Raw genomic sequence first — 16,240 nt, 5'->3', positions numbered from 1 at the left:
GGGAAAAAAAAAAAATCCTTTTTTCCCCAAAAAAAGGGGGGGGGGGGGAAAAGGGGGGGAAAAAAAAAAAATTATTTTTTTTTAAAAAATTTAAAAAAAAAAAATTGGGAAAAATAAAAAAACCCCCAATTTAAAATTTTTTTTTTTTAAAAATTTTTAAAATTTCAAAATTAAAACCCCCCCTTTTTTTTGGGGTTATTTTTTTTCCCAATTTATTTTTTAATTTAACTTCCCCCCTTTTTAAAAAGGGGGGGGGGAAAAAAATTAAAAAAAAAAGGGGGAAAATTCTTTTAAATTAACCCATTTTTTTTTTTAAAAATTTTAAAAAAAAAAAAAGAAAAATTTTTTTAAAATTTTAAACCCCTTTTTAAAATTGGAAATTAAACCCTTAAAAATTTTTTTTTAAAAAAAAAAAAGTTTTTTTTTTCCCCAAAAAAAAAAACCCCAAAATTTTAAAAATTAAAAATTTAAAAAAAAAAAAAAAAAAAACCCTTTTAAAAAAAAAATTTTTAAACCCTTTTTTTTCCCTTTTAAAAGGGGGGGGTTTTTTTTAAAAAAAATTTTTGAAAAAAACCCCCAAAAAACCCCAATTTTAAAGAAAACCCCCTTGGAAAAGGGGAGGCCCGGGAAACCTTGTTTAAAAAGGGGGGGCCCCCAAAAAAAAGGTTTTAAAAAAAAAGGGGGGGAAAATTTTTTAAAGGGAAAATTTTTTTTAAAAAAAAATTTTTTTTTAAAAAAACCCCCTTGAAATTTTTTAAAAAAGGCCCCCAAAATTTGGGGAAAAAAAAATTTTTCCCCTTTAAACCCCTTTTTATTTCCCAAAACCGGGGCCCCAAAGGCCAAAAACCCCAAAAAACCCCCGGGGCCCAAAACCAAACCAACCAGTTCCCCAAAAAAAAAACCAAAAAAAAAAACCCAAAAAAATTTTTTAACCTTTTTTAAAAAACCCAAACCCCTTTTCCAAAAAATTTTAAAAAAACCCCAAAAAACCCCCGGGTTTTTTTTAAAAAACTAAACAAAAAACCAAAAAAAAAAAAGGGAAAAAAACCCAAAAAACCCGAAAAAAACCCCCAAAAATTTTTTAAAAGCTTTTTTGGGGGGGGGGGTTTTTTTTCCAGGGGGCCCCCGGCCCAAAATTATTGGGGGAAAAAAACCCAAATTTCCCCTTTTTAAACCCTTTTTTTTTAAAAAACCCAAAAAATTAAAAAATTTTAAAAAAAAAAAACCAGGTTTTAACCCAAAAAAAATTTTTAAAAAAGTTCCCCAAAACCCAAAAATTTTTTAAAAAACAAAACAATTTTATTTAATTTAAAAAGGAAAATTTAAACTTTTTTAAAAAAAAATTTTAAAATTTAAAAAAAAAGGGGGTTTTTAAAAAAATTTTTAAAAAAAAGGGGAAAAACCCCCTTTAAAAAAGGGTTTTTTTAACAGGAAAATTTATTTTTTTTTAAATTTTAATTTTTTTAAAAAAAAAAAAGGGCAAAAGAAAATTTTTTTTAAAAGTTAAATTTTAAATTTGGGGGAAATTTTTTTTAATTTTTTTTCCCTTTTTCCTAAAAAGGGGGAAAAGGGGTTTTAAAATTTTTTGGGTTTTTGGGAATTAAATTTGGGGCATTTTAAACCTTTTTTTGGGAAAAAATTTTTTTTTTTTTCCTTTTTTTCCCTTTTTAATTTAAATTTTTCCCAAATTTTCCTTTCCCCAATTTTTAATTTTTTAAAAAAAAGGTAAAAATTTTTTATTTTTTTAACCCAAAATTAAAAAATTGGCCCCTTTTTCCTTTTTCCTTTTAAATTTCCCCCCCCTTTTTTTAAAAAAAACCCCTTTTGGGGTTTTCCCAAATGTTTTGTTTTAAAAATTTTTTAAAAAATTTTTGGAAATTGTTTTTGAAAATTTAAAACCCCTTTTTTAATTTTTAAATTTTTAAAATTTTTCCAATTAATCATAACCAAAAAAAATTTTTTTTTTTTTTTTTTTTAAAAAAAAATTTTTTAAAAATTTAAATAAAATTCCCACAAAAAACCCTTTTTTTGGAATTTAAAATTTTTTTTTTTTTTTTTTTTTTAAAATTTAATTAATTTTAAAAAATTTTTTTAAACAAAAAAGGAGTCTACAAACTCATTGAAGAGAATATTTGCCCCAGTATTGATGAAGATAGTTGGCATGTGGTATGTTATCAAAGGATCTCTCTCTCTCTCTCTCTCTCTCTCTCTCTATTTCCCCTTTTAAAAAAATTATAAAGGGAAAAAAAAAAAAAAAGGAAATTAAAAAAAATTTTAAATTTAAAAATTTTTTTTTTTTTTCCCTTTGGTTTTTTTAAATTCCGTTTTTCCCTCTTTATTCCTTTGTTTTTTAAAAAAAATTTCTTTTTTCTTTTCCAAATTTTTCCCTAATTTAAACCCCTTTCTCAACCTTTTTTCCCGTTCCCAAACTTAAATTTTTTCCTTCCCAAAAAATTAAAAAATTTTTTTTTCTCCTTTCCCCCCCCCCTTTATTCCCAAAATTTAAAATGCCTTTTTTTTTGGGCTTTAGGTTTAAAAAAATTTTTTTTAATTTTTTTTTTTTTAAAAAAAAAAAAAATTTTTTTATTAATTAAATATAAATATATATATATATATATATATATTATATTTTTAAAAAAAAATTTTTAAAATTTTTTTTTTTTTTTGGGGGGGGGGGGGTTTAAAACCCCTTTTTTTTAAAAAAAAAAAAAAAATTTAAAAAAAAAAATTTGGGGAAAAACCCCCTTTTAATTTCCGCCAAAAAATTTTTTAAAAATTTTAAAAAAATTTTTTACTTTTTTTTTTCTTTAAATTCTTTAATTTTTTTTTAAAATTAAAGGGGGGAAAAAAAATTTTTTTTTTTTCCCCTTTTTTTTTTTAAAAAATTTGGGGGTTTTTTTTTCCCCCCCCCTTTTTTAAAAAAGCTGGAAAAAAAATTTTTTCCCTTTTTTTTTGGGGCCAAAAAAAAATTTTTTTTTCCCCCCCTTTTTCTAAAAAAAAAAAAAATTTTTCCCTTTTTTAAATTTCCCCCCTTTTTTTTTAAAACCAAAGGGTTTTCCATTCATGCAAGGCATTCTTAGATGGTTCCAGTGACCTGTCACGATATTCTTCAGAATTCCATCAGAATTCCCAGGTTGTATTCTGACATAATGGCAAAAATGAATCAAAAAAGTTAGGAAGCAATGAGAAGATATAACAAAAACTTATGGGACATTGCAACATTTTCACATAGTTAAAGAAAAATCCAGTAGGCTGGTACTTATTTGGAGGCAGTAGAGCTTATACAAATTGGAAATATATCTTCAGGGAGCCTGATTACTTTGAGATCATTTGTTCTTTTTACTTGGCAGAAGCAACTTCTGGAAGCCCAGCCTGAGGTCTTGGGTCCTAAAGGCATACACAATAGGATTGAGGGCTGGGGGGATGATGTTGTGCAACACATTAAAGAGCACAGGGATCAGGGGATATTTTCTTCCTGCCAGGTGGGTGACAAAAATGACAACAATCGCTGTATAGAAGAAAAGGATGAGGATGAGATGGGAGCTACAGGTGCTCAGGGCTTTGGATGCAGCTTCTGCAGAATTCAGTTTGAGCACAGATGAGAAAATAAAGGCATAGGAAAGGATGATCAGAGTTAAGTCACCCCCCATTATCAGCAAAGACAGTATCATCTGACAAATGCTGTTGGGCCTCCTGTCATCACAGGACAGGCTGGTGACTCCCAAGTTGGAGCATAAGCAGTGGTCTATTTCATTTGAGGAGCAGTAGTCTCTCTGAGCAGCCAGCACAGGCACTGGGATCACAGCCAGTCCATTTCTGAGCAACATGAATACTGTGGCTTTGAAGACAGAAGAGGCTGTGACAATCGTGGGATAGCGGAGGGGATGGCAAATAGCCACATATCTGTCAAAAGCCATGCAGAGGAAGATGCTCGACTCCATGCCTATAAAGCAATGTATGGCATAGATCTGAGCAAAGCACTCAGGGAGGCTGATGGCTTTGGCATCAAACCAGAAGATGGCCAATATCTTGGGCATGATGGTGGTGGCCAGACCCATGTCCACTATAGACAGAACGCTTAGGAACTGGTACATGGGATGGTGTAATTTGGGTTCCTTCCAGATGGTGATAAAGATGAGCAGATTGGCGCTGATGGAGGAGAGGTAGAGCACTGCCAGAGGTAGAGATAGCCAATGCTGCCAACTATGGATTCCAGGGAGTCCCATAAGGATGAATTCTTTGACCTGGAAGTGGGACGTTGAAGAGCCTTGTAGCTGGAGCCATCATTCTCTAAGAAAAAAATTCCCCAGAATCATTATTCTACCATATGCTTTCTACCATTCTATAGGACTTATTATATGCCTGTTTGCATGTGGTATAGTATTTTAAAAAGTACACATGGATTTCTTGAAAACCAGCCCTGTCCCATAAGACCTTGCAGTTTTCCTGAGACACATAATCCAAGAATACAGAATTTGTTAATGCCCATATTCTCAATTGATCCTCATGTAATTGACTAATAGAAGACAAAGTTGTTGAAAGATTTTTTCATGGGTGAAATTGTTCTTTATCTAATACTATTGATCTTGATCATTCTTTCCATGTTATTTGTTCTCAATAGTGCAGCTAAAAAACAGAACTCACTGTGCAAAACTTCTGTGGGGACACATGGAATAAAAAGTTGCATACTCATTAACAATCAAGGGAAAACCAAAAAAAGGACAGGTGTCCTCAATATTCTATTAAAATTTTTTTATCTCACTTTACTTGTGCAGTTGAAGCCATTCTTCTCAGCAGTACGGTGATTCAAGACAATTCCAAAAGACTTAAGATGGGAAATGTCATCTGCACCCAGACAGAAAAAGTATGGAGAGGGAATGTGGGTTGAAGCAGAATATTTTCATCTTTTTGTTTGTTTGTTTGTTTGCTTTTTCTTTCTCATGATTTTATCCCCTCTGGTCTCATTTGTCTTTTACAACATGACAAATATAGAAATATACTTAAAAGAATGGCACATTTTAATCTATATCAGATTTCTTGCTGTCTTGGGGAGTGAGAGAAATTCAGAAAACAAAGTCTTATAAAAATGAATGTTAAAAAACTATCTTTACATGTATTTGGAAAGATAAAATTCTATTGAGGAAAAAAATGAAGTAAAATACAAGACAGAAGCCCAGGTCTCTTTCTGGGCCTATCTTTGGACTTCATGTTTCATATCTTTGGGGTAAGACTGATGGAGATGGGGTAAAGAGGTTAATGAAAATAATTATTCCCCTTTCCTCTTTGTAGATTTACTAACCTGCCTCTTATAGGAAATCGAATAGATGTCAGGCAAGGTTTAATCTATCTTTCCTCCTAGAAATTTGTATTCTAATTTGAGCAACTGCTCTCACTGCTTTCCCATAAAAATGACACATCCTTCTACTCATCCATATCCTCCCTAAGCCTCCTGTAGACCAATATAATTTCTTTAGTCATTTAAGCTGGTCAGAACCTGAATTTGGTTGCATAAAAACTTGTGCCAAGTGAGAACATAGGAAATGTTTTCCCTGTTTCTCCCAATGCAGGGTTAGACAAGCATTCCTCTTGCTCTCAATGAATTTTCTCCCTTTTATTGGTGCCTTGTAACATTGTCAGTTAGCCCAGAATATCACTCCATAATTCAATGTCTCCTGACGTCTAGTTACCTAATGCCTTCCTTTGTAAATAGGTTCCTAAAGTCTTCATTCAGAATGTCTTGGTTTTTGCTATTCACTCTCCTAACCAAAGCAGTAGTAACTAGCAGTACTCAATGACATTCTTTTACATCCCCATTTTTTCTGGATCACTTATTTTCAAATTTTTGCAACTATTTGCACATTCAATCTCCACAACAAACTTCTCTGTGTATTTGTTGCACTCCTTCCTTATTGAAACAATTTGAGGATAAACTCAATGATAGCAGAAATGGAGTTATAGTTTAATGTCTTCATGTATCAGGGAGCTAGGTGGTATAGTGATTAGAGAAATGAACTATGAGGAGGATTGAGTTTAAATGCTATCTCAGATACTGACTAGTTGAATGAGTATAGTTACTTCATTAAACTCTCTCAGATTCAGTTTCCTCATCTGAAAAATTAAGATGATAATGATATAAATTTCCTCTTACTATGGCAGCAAAGAACACATGAGATTACTTGTCTAAAATATTAATAGCGTTTAAGCCATTATGCTTATTATGTTTCCTAAACTTATTAGCACCTAGGCATGGTAGCAACTTAATGTGACTATTTATTTAATTAAATAAGTCCTAGTTCTTTTTCATGACTGCTCAGTATTATAGTTAATGTGTAAAAGAAGTAATTTCATGTAAAGATGAGGTAATTATTCCTGTAGATTGTAAGTTCAGTATGTTAGTCATATTTTATTGAAATTAGAAAAAAGATAAATGTAATCTTAGCCTTCAATAATTAAAATATGATGAAGATGATAATCTTGTTGTCCTCTACCCTGTTTTTGTTTGGAATTGCAAATTCCATTCTGGAGAGGTATATAAGATGAGACAGTAGAATATAAAAGTTAATGAAAGAGGAAAAGAATACAAAATGAAGAATTTTGTTTTTGATTGCATCCTCCAAGGAAAATTAGTGGGCTCACCTGATGGTGAATAGCTTAAAATTTATGATGTGTGTAAATAATGGAATAATAGTGCTCCAGAAGAAATAATAAAATATACAATTTCAGAAGTATAAAATGAGGCAGAATGAAGTGAGTAGAACAAATGATGAAAATACAGAAAAAAATCAACTTTGAAAGATTTTAGAACTCTGGTCAATACAGTGATACACAATGAGTACAGAAGACTGAAGATGAAATATACCATATATCTACTGGACTTCAAATAAAGAATGATTCATTTGTACACAACAACAAGAAGAATATGTGATGATCAACTGTGATTAACTTGATTCTTTCAGCAATGAGGTGTTTCAGGCCAAGTCCAATAGACTTATGATGGAGAGTGCCATATGCATTCAAATAGGACTGTGGGGCCTGAATGTGGATCATCATAGTATTTTCACCTTTTTGTTGTGGTTTGCCTGCTTTTTTTCTTTTTCATCTTTTCTCTTTTTAATCTGATTTTTCTTTGTTTTTTTTTAATTAAAGATTTTATTTTTCAAAACATATGCATGGATAATTCTTTGACACTAACCCTTGCAAAATCCTGTGTTCCAATTCCCCTCATCCTTTTTCTCACCCTACCCCTATATGGAAGTAGTCCAATATATGTTAAACATGGTAGAAATATATGTTAAATCAAATAGATGCTACATGTTTATAAAATTATCTTGCTGCACAAGAAAAATCAAATAAGACTGGAAAAAATGAGAAAGAAAATAAAATGCAAGCAAACAACAACAAAAAGAGTGAAAATGCTATGTTGTGAACCACACTCAGTTCCCACAGTCACAGATCATTGGAAATGGTCTGAATCATCTCGTTGTTGAAGAGAGCCACATCTATCAGATTGATCATTGTGCAATCTTGTTGTCATGTACAATGTTGATCTGATTTTTCTTGTGCAGCATAATAATGGTGGAAATATGTATAAAAGAATTGCACACGTTTAACATATAATGCATTACTTGATGTCTAGGGGAGAGAGAGTAAAGGGCAGAGAGGAGGAAAAATTTGGAACTCAAAGTTTTGCAAGAGTAAAAGTTGAAAACTATCTTTGCATGTATTTTGAAAATAAAAAGCTATTATTAAAAAAGGAATGATTCCTATTAATTTGGACAGACCTGTTTGAATCTTTGTAATTGGTAGAATATGTATATTTTTTAGGAGTCTTATACTTTTTATTGTTCAGTTGAGGTGCAGTGGGAAAGAGATAATAAATCATTGCAAAAATTTAATGATTAATTTTTAAAACGCCAAGGTTTTTCAATTCTATAGATGCACAATGATTCAGACTTGGGTACTTGCTGAACTGATTTAGATAAACAAGTCTGGAATATCTTTTTTCATGTGGAAGCTTTTTAATCTAGAACACCATATTAAAATACTGCCTTTTTCTCATCTGGTTATAGTAATCTTTATTCAGTGTTTTATCTTCATTTCAGCTGTATACTAGGAGATTCTTAAAGGACTGTTTGACTCAGAAACAATTTTTAAAAATCCAGCTGCTGGTTTAATTTCTGTAACAGCACCTTCTTACCAAGGTTCCTCACTCTGTAGGATCTGGTCCCTCCCTTCTTTGTCAAATTTCATGGCCAGTTTTAAATAAAAGAACAAGGTGTTTCACCATCACTCTCCAAAAAAACATAATTACCAAATTTTTCTTTTTCATTTTTTCTCTTTTTGATCTGTTTTTCCTTTGTCTTTTTTTAATTAAAGAGTTTATTTTTCAAAACATATGCATGGATAATTCTTTGACACTAACTCTTGAAAAATCGTGCATTCCAATTCCTCCCATCCCTTTTCTCACCCTATCCCTAGATGGCAAGTAGTCCAATATATGTTAAACATGGCAGAAATATATGTTAAATTACCAAAATTGGATATTTGGTATAATTACCAAAAGAAAGAAAAATAGAACTGTGTTACTCACATGACCACTGACAGAGATATAGAAGTCTGCTGTAATCAACACTGCAAGAATCAAGTCAAAGAGTTGAGTTGAACTCAGAATTAACAATAACTTCCGACTCATAGGGAAGAAATGGGATTTTATAGACTAGGCAAAGCAATCCTAAGGAGTTATAGGGACCATATGGGGCAACTGATTAATGGAAAGCAGAAGGACTAAAAGAGGATTACTGCTTCCCTCAGAGTTCTCCCAGATGTAAAAGCAGGTAAACCCAGGAGACAGACTGAGTCAGGGGCAATCACCCTACTGAAATTAATTATAAAGTTTGAATATGTGATATAGAATGTTTTTCTGTATGAAGTGTGAGTGCTGCTGTAATGTGTGTGAATATACTTTTTTTTGCAACTCATTTTTAAATTTGTGAAGACCACTACTTATAGGGAGTATCTGACAAAATTTCTTGAAAACAAAACTTCCTAATTCTTTTTGAAAAACTAGATTTTTTTATTTTGCTTAATGAACTTTTAAGTGAATTTTTAACAAAAAAAATTTCAAATATCAAAATATAAGGTAATTGTGTACATATAAAGTGAGTACGGTAATGACATCCTAGTAAGAGACATATGGTTCAGGGTCCAAATCAGAAATGAAATGTTTGGGAAGTAGTTCTCAATTGATGACTCCAAAGGACCGCTTATATGCAGGAGAAAGTAAGGAAAACATACAAAGTTCATTTTAAAGAACCATTTCCAAGGTTCTCTAAATGATTAATGAAATCCACAAATATTATAAACATACAGAGTACAATTCTTTCCATCACTTTTCAACTCACAGCTCTGCCTCAGTCAAATTCAATAAACACACATGTGAAGACATATCCTCATGATATTACTCCTTTTCAAAAAAAGAATGATGATAATTAATTATTACTTATGTAATATCGTGAAAAGAGCTCTGAAATTTAAGTCCAAAGGCCTGAGTTGGTTCAAATCTCAGCTCAACAGTTCACTACAGGTTTATCTTTGACTTTGGCACTGTGGCTACTCAGTACTGGAAATGGATGAATAGAGTAGATCATTTCTCAATTCCTTTTCATTTTTACATTCTATGATCTGGGAGAAAGAGCTATTATCCAAACAAAACAAAGCTGTTTCTTCCCCATGAGTTCCGTGACTGGAGTCATTTCCTCAGCCACATCCATTTCATTTCCTTGCAAAATTTCCTAATATAAAGCAAATTCTTCCAATTCACATCAAACCTAAGCCATTTTGCAAATTATTCTGAAATTTAATTATTTAACCCTACCCTCACTTCTGATTACTGATCTTATATTCCCAATATCCTCAGGGTTTGCCAATTGGAGATTCTATAGACATTCCAAACTTAACATGTAAAAAATAAAGTAAAATGATTTGAGACAGAGTTAAGATGGTAGAGAAAAGGGAAAGACTAACCCCAGCTCTCCCCCATCCCTCCATTCATTTTAAATAATGTCTCAAAACAAATTTTGAGGAGTAGAACTCACAAAAGGTATGAGTGAAACAATTTTCTTGCCCAAGACAACTAAAAGGTTGGCAGGGAAGATTAGTCACATCAGGGAGAGAATGGAGCACAGTACAGTTCTGGCTGAGGGAGAGCAGTTCAATGCAGGTTTGCCATGCACAGGCCTCCACTTCAGCAAGAATCACTGGGAATGACTAAATCATCAGTTGCAACTTCTGTTTCCAGAACCCTCAGTCTAATGATGGTAGGTGGTTGGGTTAACAAGTCAGAAGGAGATTTACAGGTATCCCTTTCCTAAACTGAGGGGAGGATTATGTCATTTTTCCTAAACTCAGATTCAAGATGCAGTTCTATGCAATAATTCTGGGACAAGATGGAGCATGTATTACACTAGAGTTGAGAGCCCAAGTTAAATGGGTACCCTGATCACAGTTCTAGGGCAGAAAAGAGTGCTTGTGATTACTCAAAGAGAAGAACACAGACCAGGAGTGTAATAAGCAAACTTGTCTTTAGGTCATACCATTTTGGAAAAAAAACTGAAAGCTTACAGACTCCTACAACTGTTTCTGAAAACAGGTGCCCAGTAATCCTAAAGCTTGACAAAATGGTCCATCTACCACAGAAACAGAGCCCCACATTAGCAAAGAGTTATATATTAAGAAATAGGTAGGAGAAATGAACAAATTATAGAAAAAATTCTGACTTTTGAAAGTTAATATAGTGATCAGGAAGATCAAAACACACACTCAGACAACAAAGTTAAAACTGATACCTCCAAAGTGTCAAAGAAAATTATAAATTGTTTTCAAATCATAGAAGAGATCAAAAAACTTTTTTTAATTAAGTAATAAAGAAGGAGGGAAAATGGGATGAGAATGAGAATGATGGAAGAAAATCATGTAAAAGAGTCAATAGCTTGGTAAAGGCAGCATAAAAAATTCAGAAGAAAATAGAATAATCCAAATGTGAAAAGATATTTTTAAAAAATTCAATGAAGAGTAGAATGCCTTGAGTAGCAGAATTGGACAAATGGAAAAAGCTAATTAAAAATCTATTGAAGAGAACTCTTTAAAAATCAAAATTAGCCAAAATGAAAAAGGAGTAGAAAAAAATTTTAGCTATGTAAAAATAAAATGATCCAGATGCAAAAGGAGTCAAAAAACCTCACTGAAGAAAATACTTTCTTGAAAATTAGAATTGGGGAATTGGAATCTAATGAATTTAGAAGACATCAAGGAAGAATAAAACTATCAAAAAATATGAAGAATAGAAAAAAAATGTGAAATATCTCACTGGAAAAACATCTGCCCTAAAAAATAGATGTAGAACAGACAAGTCAAAAATATTTGTTATAATGTCTGGACTAGTTCAATATAGGATCTTGGTACCAGCTAAAGTCCTTGATATTAGGAGAAAAGTGAAGAGGTGGGACTCATGTGAATAGTCACATATGGAATCCATTTATTCCAAATTCCCTCAGCCTTATATAAGTTAATACTCTTACATAACTATAGCACACTACACATGTGCTAATTGTATACTGCGCATGCAGGACTACATAAACTTGCTATTGTGTGCAGAGGTTTCCTTGCCCTTTAGTATGATTCTGCTTCAATTACAACACAGGTAGTCTAGACCCCTGACTTCTTAGGAAGGTCGAGTTGCCCCCAAGGGGGATGAAGAGCCAAATCAGATGCTTCAGCAGGTTTCCTGGCTGACCTGGAGGATCTTATACCTCCCCAGAAGAGTTCCCCCACTATCTGTGGCCCTCTACAAATTGGACTACCAGTAAGTTGTGATTTTTTTTTCAAGGGCCTATAGATCCTCTTTCAAGAAATTATCAAGGAAAATGCCATGATTTCTAAAGCCAGAGAGAAAAAGAGAAATTGAAAGAATTCAATGATCACCTTTTGAAAGAGATCCCAAGATGAAATTCTGAGAAATATTAAAGTCAAATTCCAGTGCTCCCATGTAAAAGAGAAAATATTGCATGCAGCCAAAAAGAAACAATTCAAGCCATGTAGAGTCATAGTCAGAATAACACAAGATGTAGCAGATTCTACATTAAAGGATTGCAGATCTTAGAATATAATATTCTTCAAGGTAAAGGGGTAGCCTTACAATCAAAAATTATCTACCCAGCTAAACTGAGTATAATCATTTTGTGGATTGTGGGTGTTTGTGAGGGGAATGTACATTCAATGAAACAGAATAGTTTCAAGTAGGCCTAACAAAAATCAGAGCTAAATAAAATTTTTGACCTTCAGATACAAAACTCAAGAGAAACATCAAAAGAGAAAAAGAAAAGAGATACCATAAGAGTTTCAATAAAATTAAACTTTTTACATGGGAAAATAATATTTGTAGCCCCTAAAAATCTTCTCATTATTAGGCAGCTACAAAGGGAATACATAGAGAGACAACATGGGTGGGAATTTAATATGATGGAATGATTATTTAAAAACATAAAATTAAGGGTTAAGACAGAAGAATTCATTGGGAGAAGAGGGCAAATGAACAATAGAATGGGATTAATTATCTCACATAAAAAAGCAAGAAAGAGCTTGTACAATGAAGGGGAAAATTGAAGAGGTCTGGAGTGGGAGGGTAACTGGGAGTGAATGCACCTAACTGTCAACTTGGATCAAAGAGGGCATAATATAAACTCTCAATTGTGAATAGAAATTCATGTCCCCCCTACAGGACAATAGGGAAAGAAAGGTATAAGAGAAAGGTGGTGTGATAGGAGGGAGAGAGAATTGAGCTAAGTAAAAGACAGAAGCAAAAACAGAATGAAAGGAGACAGAGAGAGTAGGATAAATGGGGGTGGATGGAAATAGGATGCAGAGAAATTCACAGTAATCATTATTATAAGAAAAAAGTTTATAGCAAATTTCTCTGATAAAGGTCTCCTTTCTCAAATATGTAGATAACAGAGTCAAAGTCACAAAAATAAGAAACATTACTCAATTGATAATGGATGGATATGAACAGCCAGTTTTCAGATAAAGTAAGAATATGAAAAAAGTGCTTTAGAATGCCCTAATTGATAAATGATGAAACAATATGAACTATGCCCAAATGGCTATAAAACCATGCTTATCCTTGGATCTAACAATACCACTACTAGGCATAAATCACAAAAGAGATTTTTTTTTAAAGAAAAGGAACTATATGTACAAAAATATTTATAGAAGCTCTCTTCTCAGGACAAAAAAAAATGGAAATGTAAGGGATGCCCATCATTGGGAAATGGCTGAATAAACTGTGGCATGTGATTATGATGGAATATTATTATTCTATGGGAAATGATGAACAGGATGCTATTAGAAAAACCTGCAAAGTACTCCATGAATTCAAGCAAAGTAAAATGTTCTTGTACAAAGTAGTGTAATGTTCTCGGATGATCAACTGTGAATGACTGTTATTCTCAGCAATACAATGATCAATGACTACTCTGAAGGACTTATGAAAAATCCTGTTCATCTGAGAGAACTGATTGTTTCTAATACAGATTGAAGCACCCTCTTTGTTTTCTAACTTTATTTTTCTTGAGGAATTTTTTTGAGGAGGGGAGATTTATGTTTTCTTTCACAAAAAGGAGGGCATGGGTAAAACCAAAATTTGAATGGGATGAAGTACTTCCCTTTATATCATGTGACACATATGGGTAAATATTAAGGAGTTTGTGAAAGTCAGACTCAATAAATGTGGAAATTTTTGAAAGAATACAACTAGATTAAAATCAGGATGAATAAGTATGAAAATTTCAGGGATAACAGAAAATATTTTCTATGAAAAAATTACAGTATACAACATTGCAACTATACAAATTTATTCTGTGTAGATTGGTCATCTGGGATCATTGGACCCAGACATTTTCCCTTCATAATATCAGGTTCCTTTAGTAAATTATTTTGATATATACCATAATTATCCACATGGTTTCTGCTATAAAAACCTAACCACAGGATATAGACAGAAGCAATTCCCAGTATATGATTAAAAGCAGCAAGGCTTTCATAGGTGAATGTCCAGTTAGACATTCAATAACCATTTATTATAATATTAACATATCATTAACAATATGTTAACACTGGGGATGCAGAGAAAGGTGAAAGACAATCCTTGCAATTGAGGACCTCACAATGTAGTGAGAGACAATCTATAAACATTTATGTACAACCAAGCAATATACAGGATATATATAATCAGAACATGGAAGACACTAGTATTAAGAGAAACTGGGAAAGTATTTTTATAGGAGGTGGGATTTTAGCTGAGTCTTGGAAGCCAGGAAAACTAGTAAGCAGAAATGAGAGGGAGGATATTCCAGGCATGGGAGTCAGAGAGCTAAAATGTCTGGGGCTGAGATACAGAATATCTTGTTCAAATAACAAGGAGATCGGCATCATCGGATCAAGGAGTATTTGTAGAGGTATAAAGTGTAAGAAGACTGATAAGGTTGGGGAGAGGATTACGTTATAAAGAGCTTTGAACACAAGCCAAAGTATACTATATTTAATTCTGGATGTGATGGGAAGCTCCCAGAATCTACTGAGTAGGGATTTGATATGGTCAGATGTTCACATTAAAAAAAATCACTTGGTTCAGCTGATTAGAATAGGGTTGAGAAAAAAGAATAACTAACAGGCTTTTGCATAGGCCAGGCATGAGGACATCGGACCTGCACCAGTGTAGCACTACTATCACAAGAGAGAATAGGTCATATTTGCAAATATTGCAAAGATAAAATTGACAGGCTTTGGTAAAATTTCATCTGTGGTGGATGGATAATAATGAGGAGTCATGAATAACATTTAAGTTATACATATGGAAGCCTTGGAGGATGATATTGTCTTCAACAGTGGAGGGAAGATATTAAGATAAGTTTTGGAGATGTTGACTTTAAGATATCTACTAAAATCCAGTTTTAGGTATTTGTTAGACAATTGAAAATTTGAGACAGATGATCAGCAGAAAGATTAGGGCTTGATAAGTAGTTCGTAATATAGACTACTAGAATGGACCAATGGATACATCATTGGAAGATTTGGGGCTGAAATCAGGGTACTACTGTATGTGCTCTTTCATTAAATGAATAAGTGACATTGCCTTGCCAAGCTTGGAGGTCAGAGCTTATAGGTAAAGGTGGGTCATTCCTCTAAATTAGTAGAGATCTTTTATTCCTTGACTTATTTGGTGTTTTTTGTGTGAAAAATGGTGAGATTTATCCTTTGAACCTGGAAACAGCCTTAATGCCCACTCTGTGATTTGCTTTGTTTCCACATCATAGACAATAATGTTCATAGTGGGGAATAGGACCAGGTCAAGTTTGGATACAATGATGTGAATAGAAGGGGAAATATTAAGGCCCCCAAATATATGAGTAAATAATTAGAAGGAAGCAGGGAAATGTGAAAAGATAATTGCACATATGTGAGCTGTGCATGTTCCAAATGCTTTCTTTTGTGCATCTGCTGATGAAAAGCTCACAACAGCCCAAAATCTCATGGTATAGGATATTGTAATATTGTAATACAGATGATATCAAAACCTCCAATTAGGAGGATGATCATTATAAATAACCAGCACTGATTTTAATGTTGACACATTAGACTTTGGCCACAGACGTGTCGTCATAATAAGTTTGTGAAACGATATTCCCAAGACAGTAGGGCAGCTGCTTGATAAGGAAAAGCAATGGAATGATGAGCACGATACTTCTAAATAAGGTAATGATCCCAGTCTTGGTTATGATGGAGTTGGTAAGAATGGTGGTAAGTCTTAGTGAGTAGCAGATGGCCACAGATCCAGGGCCATGAGCACAAGGACTCCAGATTCCATTACAGGAAATGTACAAAGAACATCTGTATTAGACAGGTATTGAAGTTCATTATTTTGAGAATGAACCAAATGATACAGAATGCATTGGGAAGAGTAGTTTTGCAGATAATTGCAGTCAAAGAGAGCATGGCAAAGAAGTATTACAAAGGCTGATGCTGTGTATCCTCATAGCAGATGAGGTAAATTAGGCCCCAGTTCCTTACTATGGAAATCACATACATAATGCAGAATGGAAGGGATTGGTGCTGTTGATTTCTTGCATTTTGGTAATGAGATGATAAGTCTATACTTTTCAGGCATAGTATCTTTCTAGGAAGGAAA

At 32.9% G+C, this 16,240-nt stretch overlaps 1 protein-coding gene and 1 pseudogene across 1 annotated transcript; both read right to left on the bottom strand.

Moving 5' to 3' along the window:
* Positions 1-3,326: 3,326 nt before the first annotated feature.
* LOC100927681 (olfactory receptor 56B1-like) lies at positions 3,327-14,754 on the bottom strand. The gene is made up of 3 exons (XM_031961490.1): positions 14,724-14,754; positions 4,763-4,845; positions 3,327-4,274 (listed from the first exon to the last, which is right to left on the bottom strand). Exons 1-3 carry the CDS (start codon positions 14,752-14,754, stop codon positions 3,327-3,329), a joined length of 1,062 nt encoding a protein of 353 aa, XP_031817350.1.
* A 487-nt stretch (positions 14,755-15,241) lies between these two features.
* On the bottom strand, positions 15,242-16,116 carry LOC116422618 (annotated as a pseudogene).
* Between the last annotated feature and the right edge of the window lie 124 nt (positions 16,117-16,240).

The sequence above is a fragment of the Sarcophilus harrisii genome, chromosome 3, assembly GCF_902635505.1.
Source record: "Sarcophilus harrisii chromosome 3, mSarHar1.11, whole genome shotgun sequence".
In the NCBI taxonomy this organism is placed as follows: Eukaryota; Metazoa; Chordata; class Mammalia; order Dasyuromorphia; family Dasyuridae; genus Sarcophilus; species Sarcophilus harrisii.
The sequence above is the reverse complement of the archived record's forward strand: the minus strand, read 5'-3'. Positions and strand labels throughout refer to the sequence as shown.

Excerpts from the sequence above, each read along its gene's own strand:
- LOC100927681 (XM_031961490.1), bottom strand. The coding sequence starts at position 14,754 with ATGTCCTCATGCCTGGCCTATGCAAAAGCCT. Across the intron at positions 4,846-14,723 it reads CCTGGCCTATGCAAAAGCCT|ATGACATTTCCCATCTTAAG; the intron begins GTTAGTTATTCT and ends GTCTGGGTGCAG. Across the intron at positions 4,275-4,762 it reads GCTTCAACTGCACAAGTAAA|CTACAAGGCTCTTCAACGTC; the intron begins GTGAGATAAAAA and ends TGATGGCTCCAG.